Here is a 12,238-nt window from a genome sequence, read left to right as displayed (position 1 = left end):
CCCAGGTTTCCAGTATTTCTTGACGAGCAGATCTAGCACCCAGGCCATGGCCTCCAGAGTAGGTTAGCTGCCCACCGCCCCCACCGCCCCCCAGCCCCAATGCCTGCTGCCTCATTACGGGATCGCTTGGTCACTTCATGCATTCAGGTCTGTGACCCTGTGGTGGCCCCTTATTCACGCCCCAGCTCCTGACTTGGCTCAGAGAGCAAAGCCTTCACCAAGGCCTCGTGGCTGGAGAGTGGCAGGCTGTTCCAGTCCAGGTCACATGCTACCCGCTGCAGGATTTTTAGAAGGTAGTTTTTCAGGGTTTTGTTTATTATAACAAAATGGAACATTGCAGAAGTGACCCAGGTTCACGGAGAAGTGCAGAGGCAAAGCCCCAGTTCTTCCCACTCCTTGGCTTAACCGCCCTCCCAAAGCAGGAAGCCCAGGTGCCTTGGGTGGTGTCGCCCACTCCTGGAGCTCCGGCCACAGCCCCATCGTCTCCTTCCCCGTCCCGGCAGGCCATGGCCTCTGAGCTGCAGGCCCAGAAGTCCCTCCTGGGTGAGGTGGAGAGGAACCTGCAGGCAGTCAAGCAGTGCTCGAGCACGCTGGCCAGCCGCTTCCAGGAGCACTGCCCCGACCTGGAGCGCCAGGAGGCCGAGGTGCACAAGCTGGGCCAGCGCTTCGACAACCTGCGCCAGCAGGTGGACCACAGGTGAGGCGCACTGCGGTGAGTGGCAGGAGGGGCTGGAGGGGCTCAGCCAGTCTGCCTCAAGGCACCACAAAGGGATCCTTCCTGCCACCCAAGATTTTGTTTTCTACATAGCCCTCTTTTTGGAAAAAGTAATACATGTACAAAGTAAAAAATGCTAACAGTGATTACAATGACCAGCCTCCCCCCACCACGGTAAACACTGTTACCTGTTTCTAGTGTATTCCTCCAAAAATTTCTACAAGCTGGGGTAGGCAGGCGGGGAACACATGAATGACAACATACCATATATACTGTATTTTGTTATTTTTTCTGTCCTACATCTTTCCAGCCTCGTGAGTCAGTGAGCATTTCCTCCTCTTCCATTTAAGAGTTTGTGTAGAATTGATATTTTTTCCTTAAATACTTGGTAGACTTTACCGGTGAAGCCATCTGGGCCTGTATTTTCTTAAGAGTTTTTTATCTCCTTAGTAGATACTGGACTATTCCGGTCTTCTGTTCTTGAATCTTTCAAGGAATTTGTCCATTTCATCTGAGCTGTTGAACTTATTGGCATAAAATTGTTCATGATATTTTCTTGGTATCCTTTCATGTCTGCAACTCTGAGGTGATGTCCCCTCCTCATTCCTGATGTAATATCTTCTTTTGTTGTCTTTGCATTCTCTCTCTTTCTTTCTGATCAGTCTGTCTCAAGTTTATTGATTTATTGATCATTTCAAAGTACTAGCTTTTTGTTTCCAGTGATTTCTGTTTTCCTATTTCCTGCTTCGTTGACTTCTGTTCTTTTATTATTTCCTTCCAGATGTTTATATTAGGTTTAATTTGCTCTTCTTTTTCTTTCTTAAAGTGGAAGCTTAAACTGTGGATTTCAGGTCATTTTTCTTTTCTAATATCAGCATTTAATGCTATATAGCTCCCTCTGAATACTGCTTTTGCTGTGTGCCACAAACTTTGATGTGTTTTTATTTTCGGTGAGTTCCAGAGATTTCCTGACCACCCTGTGGCTTCTCCTATGACTCACGGGTTATAGTTTAGGTCCTGTAATGCAGTGGGCATCTTTGCAAGTCAGAACCTATGCACCTACCTTGTTATCTACACTCCAACTTAACATTCCACATTTACTCCCTTTCTGGTAAATGTCTACGTTATTTCAAGTTAGGTTACATTTGTTTTTCTCCCTCTTTTTTAAAAAAATAAGGACAGATGACTTCTTTATAAAGGGCTCAGTGAGGCGTCTGCCCGCAGTGGCAGAGGCCTGACTGGCTTTGCCCCCACAGGGCCCAGAGCCTGCAGAGTGCCAGGGCTGCCTACGACACTTACTGCAGCGGCCGTGACCGAGTGCTCCATTTCCTGTCCAGCATCCCCAGCTACGAGCCCCGGGAGACAGACAGCCTCAGCCAGATGGAGACCAAGCTGAACAATCAGAAGGTTAGAGGGTTGCCTCTGCTTCTTCAGGCACATGGTAGCAGGTCCAAGGCCAGCAGGCTCCTTTACGTGGAGGGAGCCCGGCCTATGGGAAACAGAGCAGGGCACAGGCCTGGCAGAGCAGTCCTCACCGGACCTCAACTGCGCGGCTCCCAGCACCTGACTCAAGCATAAGAACCGTATGTGTCATGTCCCATTTGCCTCTCCCGCCTCAGTGCCCGGCCTGGGGCTTGGCCTGCTATGGACCCCTAGCACGGGCTGCTGGCTACATGAGAGAATGGCTACAGAAACCTAAGAAAAACGCTAGTGGGGAGAATCTCATTTCCCAAGTTCAGATTCCTGCCTCCTCAATGCCCCTGGCAGTGCCCTGGGGTTGGGGATGAGGAACACAGGATTCCAGTAGCCCAGATTCAAATCCTAGTTCCAGCCTCATCAGCCATATCCCCGTGACAACTTCCTGAACCTCACTGTGCCTCAATTTCCTCATTCACAAACTGGAGATCATGAAGATTAAATGAGATAATCTAAAGAAGATATTAGAACAGTGCCTGGCGTTTCAAAACACTCAATAAATGTTTGTTTCCTGGCAAAGATAATTATCTTCTTGGCCCTTCTTCACAGGGCCTTAGAACTGCCTTTCATAGTGAACAAACGTGTACAAGGAAGCCATTCACTATACTTTGTACGACAGAAGAGCAATTTCAGATTCTAAGGACTCTGCTAGCTTTATCAACAGGTTTTTGTTTTGTTTTCAGTTTCGATTTTTAAAATCTGTTGTTTTTACAGAATCTGCTAGATGAGATATCAAGTAAAGAACAGGAAGTACACAAGGTCTGTACCAACTCCCAGCAGTACCAGCAGGCTGTAAAGGTGAGCCGTGAAACTTCTGCCCAAAATATGAACAGCAAGCGCCTCTTCCCACTAAGTAAAGTAGACAGGAGCACCAGCATGGCAGGGTCAGGGATGGACTGGTCACCCTCAGGCACTGCTGGTGGTGGTGCAAAACTGGCACACAGCCCTTTGGAAAAACCATATGGTACCAGGTGTTGAATACCCTAAGAAGGTTTTATAGTCTTTGCAGCAGTAAACTGTTTTGGGGGAAATTTATCCTAAATGAAAAAAATACGAAAGAATAATGCAGGATAAACAAAACTGTTGTAACATTATTTACAATAGCAAAGCAAATTAGAAGTGACCTAAATGTCCAATAGCAGCAGAATGGCTATGTGAATGATCAGCATGTACTTGGATTAGAAAGTCAGCACAAAGACTAGGTGGTGGCAATATGAGAAGAAGTTCACGGTACAATGTTACACAAGAAGCAGAATGTCAGAATCTCTAGGTGCCCAGGAAGGTCAGAGGGGAGCACACAGTCTGACTCTTTGGAGGTGGGGGGATTGGGGGTACTTTTTCTATGTGGTTCAGTGATGTTGCTATGTACCGTTGATACATCTAATTCTCAAAACCTCGTGGCAGTCAGGGCAGGGTGCAGGTGTGAGGGGCACCTGTGCAGATTATAAACCCAGCATATGGCGAAGGGTCTGGGTCAGCTGGAAGGGGCATGGGGTGTTCAAAAACATTTCAGTCTCTTCTCATAGGCTCTCATCTGCCCTCTGCACTGTCCCTCTCTCACCCAGGACTACGAGTTAGAAGCAGAGAAACTACGGTCACTTCTTGACTTGGAGAATGGAAGGAACGTGAGCAAGAGGGCCAGACTCCAGTCTCCTGCCACCAGAGTGAAGGAGGAGGTGAGTGGGGTGGGCCTGGCCAGGGCAGAGAGCACAGCCCGCAGGCATCAGAGATGTACACATGGTAGGAAAACGGGGCTGAGAGCCCTCCTGGTGCAAACAGGTTTGGTGAGAGATGACAGTGCGTGTGTTCCAGGGCAGCGACATGGATATGCCCACAAAGACAGCTAGTGGAGGTGTCTGGACCAGTGGCAGAGATTTGGGAAGCTCCCGCCTTGCCACGCTCAGTAAGCACATGGTGGAGGGCTGCCATCATGAGCCCTTTGGACATGCGAGAACACGAAGGCTCAGAGAGGTAGAGAGGTTGCTCAAGGTCACAGGGATCTAGGCTCAGAGAGGTAGGGAGGCTGCTCAAGGTCATGGGGATCTTCTAAGTCCTGTTTTCTCTCCCAATGAGACTACGGTAAAACTCCAGGTAGGGATGGGCAAGAGCCATCCCTCTAGCCCAAATGACAGACTTCGAAAACTACGTCCGAGCTTTCTAGCTCTTTTTCACTTAGCCTGTTGATTCCTGTGTGCTGACTGCTCTCCAAAAACTCTTCTCTGTAGGAAGCGGCTCTGGCTGCAAAGTTCACTGAAGTTAATGCCATCAACAGACAGAGGCTGCAGAATCTGGAGTTTGCTCTGAATCTCCTGAGACAGGTAATCAGTCTTAGTAAGAAATTCTATGTAAAACTATGCTAACCAGGGTGAGAAATAAAAGACTCACTGTGTCTGAGAGAAAGAGCTTGGGAGTTGATGGGAGTGTCCCCTGCTGACGTTTCTGGGCAGCACCAGAGCAAATACCGGCCCAAGTCAATGCTTCCACTGACTTGTGGATAATGTATGTATTCAATTCAATAAACATTTACAGAGGTCCTAGTAAAAGTTATTTTTAAAATCCGTAATGTTTATGACAGCAAGAAACTGGAAGCAACTCAGCATGCGTCAGCAATGGGCTAATTAAATTATGGTCTGTCCATACAATGGAAAACTATGTTGCTGTTAAATAATGAAGTAGCACTCTCTGTGCTGAAGTGGAATTGTCTCTATATATTAAGTTCAATAAGCAGCAGGGTGCACAACAAGAGACTACCATTTGTGCAGAAAAAATAAACACATGGTGCACACTAAAAATATACATGCTTGTGTTAGCACAGAAAATGTCTCTAAGGCTAACAGACATTCCTAGGAACAGGACGAGAGGTGGGGACGCAGCTTCACTTTAAACTCTTCTGCAGTTTAAAATATTTTACTAATTTAAAAAACCTGAACTAGTTGTTTGACCACTTTCAAAAGTAACCCTAGAAGTCTCGAAGGAACATGAACCAGCACTGAGGGAGTCCCTTGGGATCACAGGACAACAGTCTGACCTGTTCCGGGTGACCCAGATCTGCTCTGACAAGGTGGGGACAGGCCTGTGGGGAGAGGCTGGCTCTAACCATGTGCTGTCTTCTCCACTGCAGCAGCCGGAGGCAGAAATGACCCATGAGACACTGCAAGGGAGCAAGCCGGGGTCCAGGGTGGAAGAGACATGGAAGATTCAGAAGGAGCTGGATGAGGAGAGCGAGCGGAGGCAGCAGCTGGAGAATGAGGTCAAGAGCGCCCAGGAGGAAATCTGGACACTGCAGAACCAGAGGCCTCAGGAGTCGGTGGTGAGGAAGGAGGTGCTGAAGAAGGTACCAGATCCTGTGCTGGACGAGAGCTTCCAGCGGCTGCAGCAGACCCTGGCGGAGGAGCAGCATAAGAACCAGCTGCTGCAGGAGGAGCTGGAGGCACTGCAGCTTCGGCTGCGTGCCCTGGAGCAGGAGACCAGGGATGGGGGGCAGGAGTATGTGGTCAAGGAGGTCCTGCGCATTGAGCCTGACAGAGCCCAGGCGGACGAGGTCCTGCAGCTCCGGGAGGAGCTGGAGGTGCTGAGGCGGCAGAAGAGCGCCCGGGAGGCAGAGGTGCTCCTGCTGCAGCAGCGTGTGGCTACTCTAGCTGAGGAGAAGAGCCGGGTGCAGGAGAAGGTCACCGAGAAGGAGGTGGTGAAGCTGCAGAATGACCCTGAGCTGGAGGCGGAGCACCGGCAGCTGCAGGAGGAGCACCAGCGGGAGGGCGCGCTCAGGGAAAAGCAAGAGGAGGAGCTGCACTTCCTCCAGGACAAGCTCAAGAGGCTGGAGAAGGAGCGGGCCATGGCAGAGGGCAAGATCACCGTCAAGGAGGTGCTCAAGGTGGAAAAGGACATGGCCACCGAGAGGGAGGTCAGCAACCTCACCTGCCAGTACGAGGATGAAGCCGCCAAGTTTCGTGCCAGCCAGAGGGAGAAGACCGAGCTGCTCCGAAAGATATGGGCCTTGGAGGAAGAAAATGCCAAAGTGGTGGTGCAGGAGAAAGTGCGGGAGATCGTGCGGCCAGACCCCAAGGCAGAGAGCGAGGTGGCCAACCTCCGCCTGGAGCTTGTGGAGCAGGAGCGGAAATACAGGGGAGCCGAGGAGCAGCTTAAGAGCTACCAGAGCGAGCTGGAGGCCCTCAGGAGGCGGGGCCCCCAGGTCGAAGTCAAAGAAGTGACCAAGGAAGTCATTAAGTACAAGACCGACCCTGAGATGGAGAAAGAGCTTCAACGGCTCCGGGAGGAGATCTTCGACAAGACCAGACTGATCGAAAGGTGTGATTTAGAGATCTACCAGCTGAAGCAGGAAATCCAGTCCCTGAAAGACACCAAGCCTCAGGTCCAGACCAAAGAGGTGGTCCAGGAGATCCTCCAATTCCAGGAAGACCCCCAAACCAAACAGGAAGTGGAGTCTCTGAGGGCAAAGCTGTCAGAAGAACAGAAGAAGCAAGTGGATCTGGAAAGGGAGAGGGCTGCCCAGGAAGAGAAGATCCAGCAGAAGGAGGAGGAGCTCTCGCAGGTGAAGGAAAGAGTGGTGCAGCAGGAGGTGGTCAGGTACGAGGAGGAGCCGGGCCTGCAGGCCGAGGTGAGCGCCTTCACAGAGAGCATCGACATGGAGCTGCAGCACATCGACAAGCTGCGTGCTGAGCTGCGGCGCCTGCAGCGCCGGCGTGGGGAGCTGGAGCGGCAGCTGGAGGAGCTGGAGCGTGAGCGGCAGGCACGCAGGGAGGCTGAGCGCGAGGTGCAACGCCTGCGGCAGCAGCTGGCCACACTGGAGCAGGAGGAGGCTAAGGCCCATGAGAAGGTGACCCGCAAGCAGAAGGTGGTCCTGCAGCAGGACCCCCAGCAGGCCAGGGAGCACACCCTGCTCAAGCTGCAGCTGGAGGAAGAGCAACACCGGCGGCAGCTGCTGGAAGGTGAGCTCGAGACCCTGAGAAGGAAGCTGGCCACCCTGGAGAAGGCTGAGGTCAAGGAGAAGGTGGTCTTCTCTGAGAGCATCCAGGTGGAGAAAGGCGACACTGAGCAAGAGATCCAGAAGCTCAAGAAGAGCCTGGAGGAGGAGAGCCGAAGGAAGAGGGAGCTGGATGCCGAGATCAGTCAGCTGGAAGCCAAGTTATCCGAGCTGGAATTCCATAACTCCAAGTCATCCAAGGAACTGGACTTCTTGAGGGAAGAAAACCACAAATTACAGCTGGAGCGACAAAACCTGCAGCTCGAGACCCGAAGGCTCCAATCGGAAATTGAAATGGTAGCAACAGAAACAAGAGACTTGAGGAACACGATGGCAGTGGATGCAGGGTCCAACCTTGACTCCAGACTGTCATCCCTGGAGAGAGAGCTGGATGACCTCAAGAGGCTCTCCAAGGACAAAGATCTTGAGATTGATGAGCTGCAGAAGCGCCTGGGCTCCGTGGCCATCAAGAGGGAACAGAGGGAGAACCATCTGCGACGCTCCATTGTGGTCATTGACCCCGACACAGGCCGCGAGCTGTCCCCCGAGGAAGCCCACCGGGTTGGACTCATCGACTGGAACATGTTTGTGAAACTCAGAAGCCAGGAGTGTGATTGGGAGGAGATATCCATGAAGGGTCCCAATGGGGAGTCTTCAGTGATACATGACAGGAAGTCTGGCAAGAAGTTCTCCATTGAGGAGGCCCTGCAGAATGGCAGGCTGACCCCTGCTCAGTATGACCGCTACGTAAACAAGGATATGTCCATTCAGGAGCTAGCAGTCTTGGTGTCAGGACGCAAGTAGGCACAGCCCTCTATCAGTCTCTTCTGGGAGGCAGGTGGCTGGCCCTGGTGCAGGCTCTAATCTGTGCCGAGCCAAGCATCTGATCCACACCCTCGCTGTTAGGCTGCTTAGAGTGCAATTCACATATGAGTGGACAGGCACTGGCTGCAGACAGGCAACTATCATCTGGACTGTCATTTGGCCTGGGGGAAGGACCCGCTTCATCCTCTCATCTGACAACCCCAATGCCCCTCTCTTTTCTCCCTTTTCCAATACACTCCCATCAACAGATTCCCGTGTGATAACCTGAAAACAATCGGAAAACTACTAAAGCATGAGATGACCAAGGTGGACAAGCCTCCCAGTGCAGAATGGGCCTGAGCATACCAGACGGTGGACTCCAGGCCGGAAGGGCCACCCTTCTGCCACCTTGTCATTCATTCATCAAAGGCCTGCCCACCGGGGCTGCTGCCCCACATTGACACCCCATCTACATTTCTAGTTGAGAACCGACTCTCCATCAGAGAGGCCTCCTCAGTAGCTACTCTGCTCATGAGACAGATTTGGGCTCTGTGCCAGAAAAGACACACAGAAACCAGAAGTGTCTGGCCCTGGTGCTAGAGTGGATGCAAATTGTCAACCAGATTATCCCCGGAAAACACACCATCAGAGAATGTTTCATGGTTATGAAATTAAAATACTTCGATAGTGGATTGTGTTGCTGTTAGCCTTAGTTTCAGTGCCTTACAGGTCTTGCTTATTCTCTCATTGGTATTTAGGTATACAAAAGTTGATTATTCACTAAATGAATTTCTGATTCTCTGTATCTCACGTATTATGTAAGAAAATGGGAAGGGATAGGGAACTTTACAGCATGAAAATAAAAACCTGGTGGCTTGATTCTAATTCATGGCCAGTGTGCTTCCTTTTTCTCATGTGAAGCTTATCCCCCAACTCCCTCTTGGCTTTCAGCCAACATGGACATTCTCTATACACCAGCTCCTATGGGGGAGGAATTATTTGCAAATATGGTAGAAAGAAAATAATGAGAAAAATGTTTTGGAAATCTCAAAACGCTTTATTGAGTTGCTTTATACAAGATTAATAATTTCCACACCACCAACATAGTCGCTGCACAAAAGCCACAGCCCCTCTCACACCTAAGAAACGGCCACACCCTATAAGTGCTTACTTTCGCTGTGCCAAGGAAACCCCTGCAGCCCCCAGACCCTAAGCCCGCTCTGCCCCACCCTCTGCAGCAGCCGGGACTGCAGATCTGCCTTGCCATGGCTATTTATGTCATTCACTCTTTCGTTACCACAAATAAAGCATAAAGAAAAAGAAATCTCAAACTCCCCATCAAAGAAACGTTTCCCTGAGGCAAGAGGCATCACTAGATTCCTAAAAATGAGGGTATTCTGCTCCAGTTGCACACTCACTGGTACATGGGGAGGAGGGAGCACCAAAGGGGAAGAAGGAAGTAGGGCTGGGACTGGTACCCGGATGTTCATGGCAGAGAAGCCTGGAGAATTCCCACCGCTCAGCATTCATTGATGGCCTCTGCTCGGCTTTGAGCTCAGCAATACAAATCTCTTCTTTGGCTCTTTTGCTACTACCTAAGACTAGTCTGTAAACAAACTGGAAATCCAAGTTGTGAAAAATATATATAATAAAGAGATAAGGAATCCACTTAGCCCAATGTGAAATACAGATTGATTCTTACATAAAAAAGGAGTTAGAGCAGAGGCCAGGCTGAATAGCTGACAGAGAGGTCTTGTTACCCAGGAAACCGGGAAGGCCACAGACCTCAATATGAATGAGTTACTGAGCACTATAGCCTGGGAGTCAGGAACCAAAAGGGCAATCATGTCCTCACACAGGTGCACATGCTGAGAATGCTGTCTGCCCTCAACATGTTTGAAACCACTTAGCTGAAGCAGTCAGCTTAGCCTCACCTACGGCATAGGCTTCAAAGGACAGGCAAGTGCCTCAAAATCCTTGTGGACAGCCATGAGTGGACTGTGAGCAGCTCGGTGATGGGGGCTCTGCAGTGACTGTCCAAATCTCTCTCTGACCCTCTCCAAGCCCATCTGCACATCACCCTTAAGTCAACACACAGCCCCACTGCCTGGACAGCCCCAGGATGTCAAGGCCCATTTCTACATGGCAGACACTTCACAGAGGCCTACCTAAGAATGATTTCTAAGAATAAGACAAACTGGAATGTCTATTGTGACTTGGAAACCCCCATATCCTTGGCTCTCAGAGAGATTAAGTGCTCTGGGGCTCTGCAGTCCACCTGCACAACTGAAGAAACAAAATGGGAGCCCTGGCTAAATTGGGACCTCGGATTTGGGGGCCCAGACGACCTTCAAGTCAGGACGGCACAGATTACAATGTGCAACCATAAAAAGATAAATAAAACTGGCTATGTCTTAAATACAGACATATCTTTAAAAAAGGTCTTCATCTCAGATCCACTCAGAGGGCTGAATGGATGTGTGTTGTCAAATTCTGCTCCACCATCAAGGCACTGGAATTATGTCTTCCTATAATATGACATGTAGAGAACAGTCCCATTCTATCCAATGCATTTAATGGTAATGATGAAAACTGAGCCCAAAATAGGTATCTTTAAAAATCCTATCACAATTGCTGAATCTACAAACGTCTTTTCTCTAAAAGAGCTTCATTATCATGTTCAGAGGAAAAACTGGACCCCAACAATGAGCACACATTAGGTGTTCTTAGTATTTTGCAAAGAGACAAGGTAGGTCTCCCAGGTGTGGCTTTAGCCCCCGTTTTGTCCTCTTGAGCACACAGCCTGGGGATGGGATAGATGCTGGGCCCTACTGTGGTGAGGAGACCCTGACCAGTAGGGTGCCATGAGGTACTGTGACCAAATGCCAGGGGGTGGGCAGATTTAAAACAATGGTGTGCCACTGGAGCTTATGAAAACCCGTGCTCTTGAACACAAATGGCCCAGCATGCTCCCCAGACTAGGGCTGCCCTCCAATGACTATCCAGCGACAGCGTGAGGCCCAGAGCACTAGGTCAGTGAGTGCCTCATGGGCGGCACGGAGCTGCTCCCCTAGTTGAAGGCAGGTAAGAAGTGCCAAGAAGAGAGAACTCATGCCTTCTCCAGAAGAAAATCAACTGGCAGAAAGAGCGCAGTGAATGTCCATTTGGGGACCTGCATGTTTGGCGTCCATCCAGACCCAAGTTAGTTGAGCCTTTCCTCTGAAGTAGTCACAATTTCCGTGGTATGCTGGGCCCTTTTCCATGAAGCTGAGAAGCATCTGGAAAAGAATAAACAAAAACAATACAAGTCATTCAGGATCTCTGATTCTCTTAAGGCAGCAGCAACCAAAGCTCAAGAGGATCACTTCAGTAGCAAAAGTCCCTGAACACTGAGTGTTCTAAGGCTCACACAAGCCAAGGAACACTTGATGGTGGTTATTAGGGTGCGCTCAGCTCACAGCAGCCTGCAGCATGCATGGGCACTAGTGCTGAACAGGCAGGTGGCTGCTGAGTACAATGGTCACAGAACAGCAATTCTGCTGTGCAACTCGGGCCACTTCAAGTCTCAGTAGTGAGGCCTGACGATCACAGGGAACTCAAGGCAGCAATGATCATTCTCTTATCAACAAAAGACCCTTGAGTCCTGTCAAGACAAGTTCAAGGGCACTAGCATTCTGCATCTACATAATAGGGAAGGAGGAAAGCAAAGCAGACACAAGTCACACAGCTGAGGCGCGCACACAGCTTTCCACTCACAACTATTCACGTACCCTGAATGCGCACTTGGAGGACCTGTTTTAGCACAGTGGCTCTGCTGACCACTTTTGATACCCAGAGGAAACACAAGAGGAGGGTTCAAGAAAGCAATCTTTCTCTCATTTCTTTTCTTTTCTTGGCTGAAAATACCACAGACCAACAGTCTGTTTCTAATGGCTCCTCAATTTTTGTTTCTCTGAAAGAGTAACGTTCCCAAAAGCAAGCAGAGACAGTGCAATCTCTCTTTCAAAAAACCCAAGCTCTCGCCTAGGTGGCCCTGGAACCTCCTATACATCACACCTTTAACTCCAGTGGCAGCCATCAGCATATACGGCAAGTCCATACATGTTACTGCTTCTCCAGAAAAAGAGGAGTGACTTCTGGTATAGGCTTAGCCCTTCAGAGAAGCAAAATTTCCATCTTGGAGATTTATAAATCCATCCTCACCCCAGATGGCCTCTGGCACTCACTATGAATGCTTCAAATTCAGGACACAGGGGCCAGGG

General features: G+C 49.9%; 2 protein-coding genes across 8 annotated transcripts in view; one reads left to right on the top strand and one right to left on the bottom strand.

Annotated features, from left to right (window-relative positions):
- The window catches only part of PPL (periplakin), a 46,974-nt gene extending 38,113 nt beyond the window's left edge, over positions 1-8,861 (top strand). For all 3 annotated transcript variants that reach the window (XM_063100529.1, XM_063100528.1, XM_063100530.1), the window contains exons 17-22: positions 504-697; positions 1,972-2,122; positions 2,906-2,989; positions 3,757-3,867; positions 4,417-4,509; positions 5,313-8,861. In XM_063100529.1, coding sequence (XP_062956599.1) covers positions 504-697; positions 1,972-2,122; positions 2,906-2,989; positions 3,757-3,867; positions 4,417-4,509; positions 5,313-7,976 — 3,297 coding nt within the window. In that variant the 3' untranslated portion in view covers positions 7,977-8,861. The remainder of the gene's footprint in view (positions 1-503; positions 698-1,971; positions 2,123-2,905; positions 2,990-3,756; positions 3,868-4,416; positions 4,510-5,312) is intronic.
- A 175-nt stretch (positions 8,862-9,036) lies between these two features.
- Positions 9,037-12,238, bottom strand: part of UBN1 (ubinuclein 1) — a 30,554-nt gene continuing 27,352 nt past the window's right edge. For all 5 annotated transcript variants that reach the window (XM_063099615.1, XM_063099619.1, XM_063099620.1 and 2 more), the window contains one exon: positions 9,037-11,254. In XM_063099615.1, the coding sequence (XP_062955685.1) occupies positions 11,205-11,254 (50 nt within the window). In that variant the 3' untranslated portion in view covers positions 9,037-11,204. The remainder of the gene's footprint in view (positions 11,255-12,238) is intronic.

This window comes from Cynocephalus volans, chromosome 6, assembly GCF_027409185.1.
Source record: "Cynocephalus volans isolate mCynVol1 chromosome 6, mCynVol1.pri, whole genome shotgun sequence".
NCBI lineage: Eukaryota > Metazoa > Chordata > Mammalia > Dermoptera > Cynocephalidae > Cynocephalus > Cynocephalus volans.
This window is presented reverse-complemented; position numbering and strand designations above follow the sequence as displayed.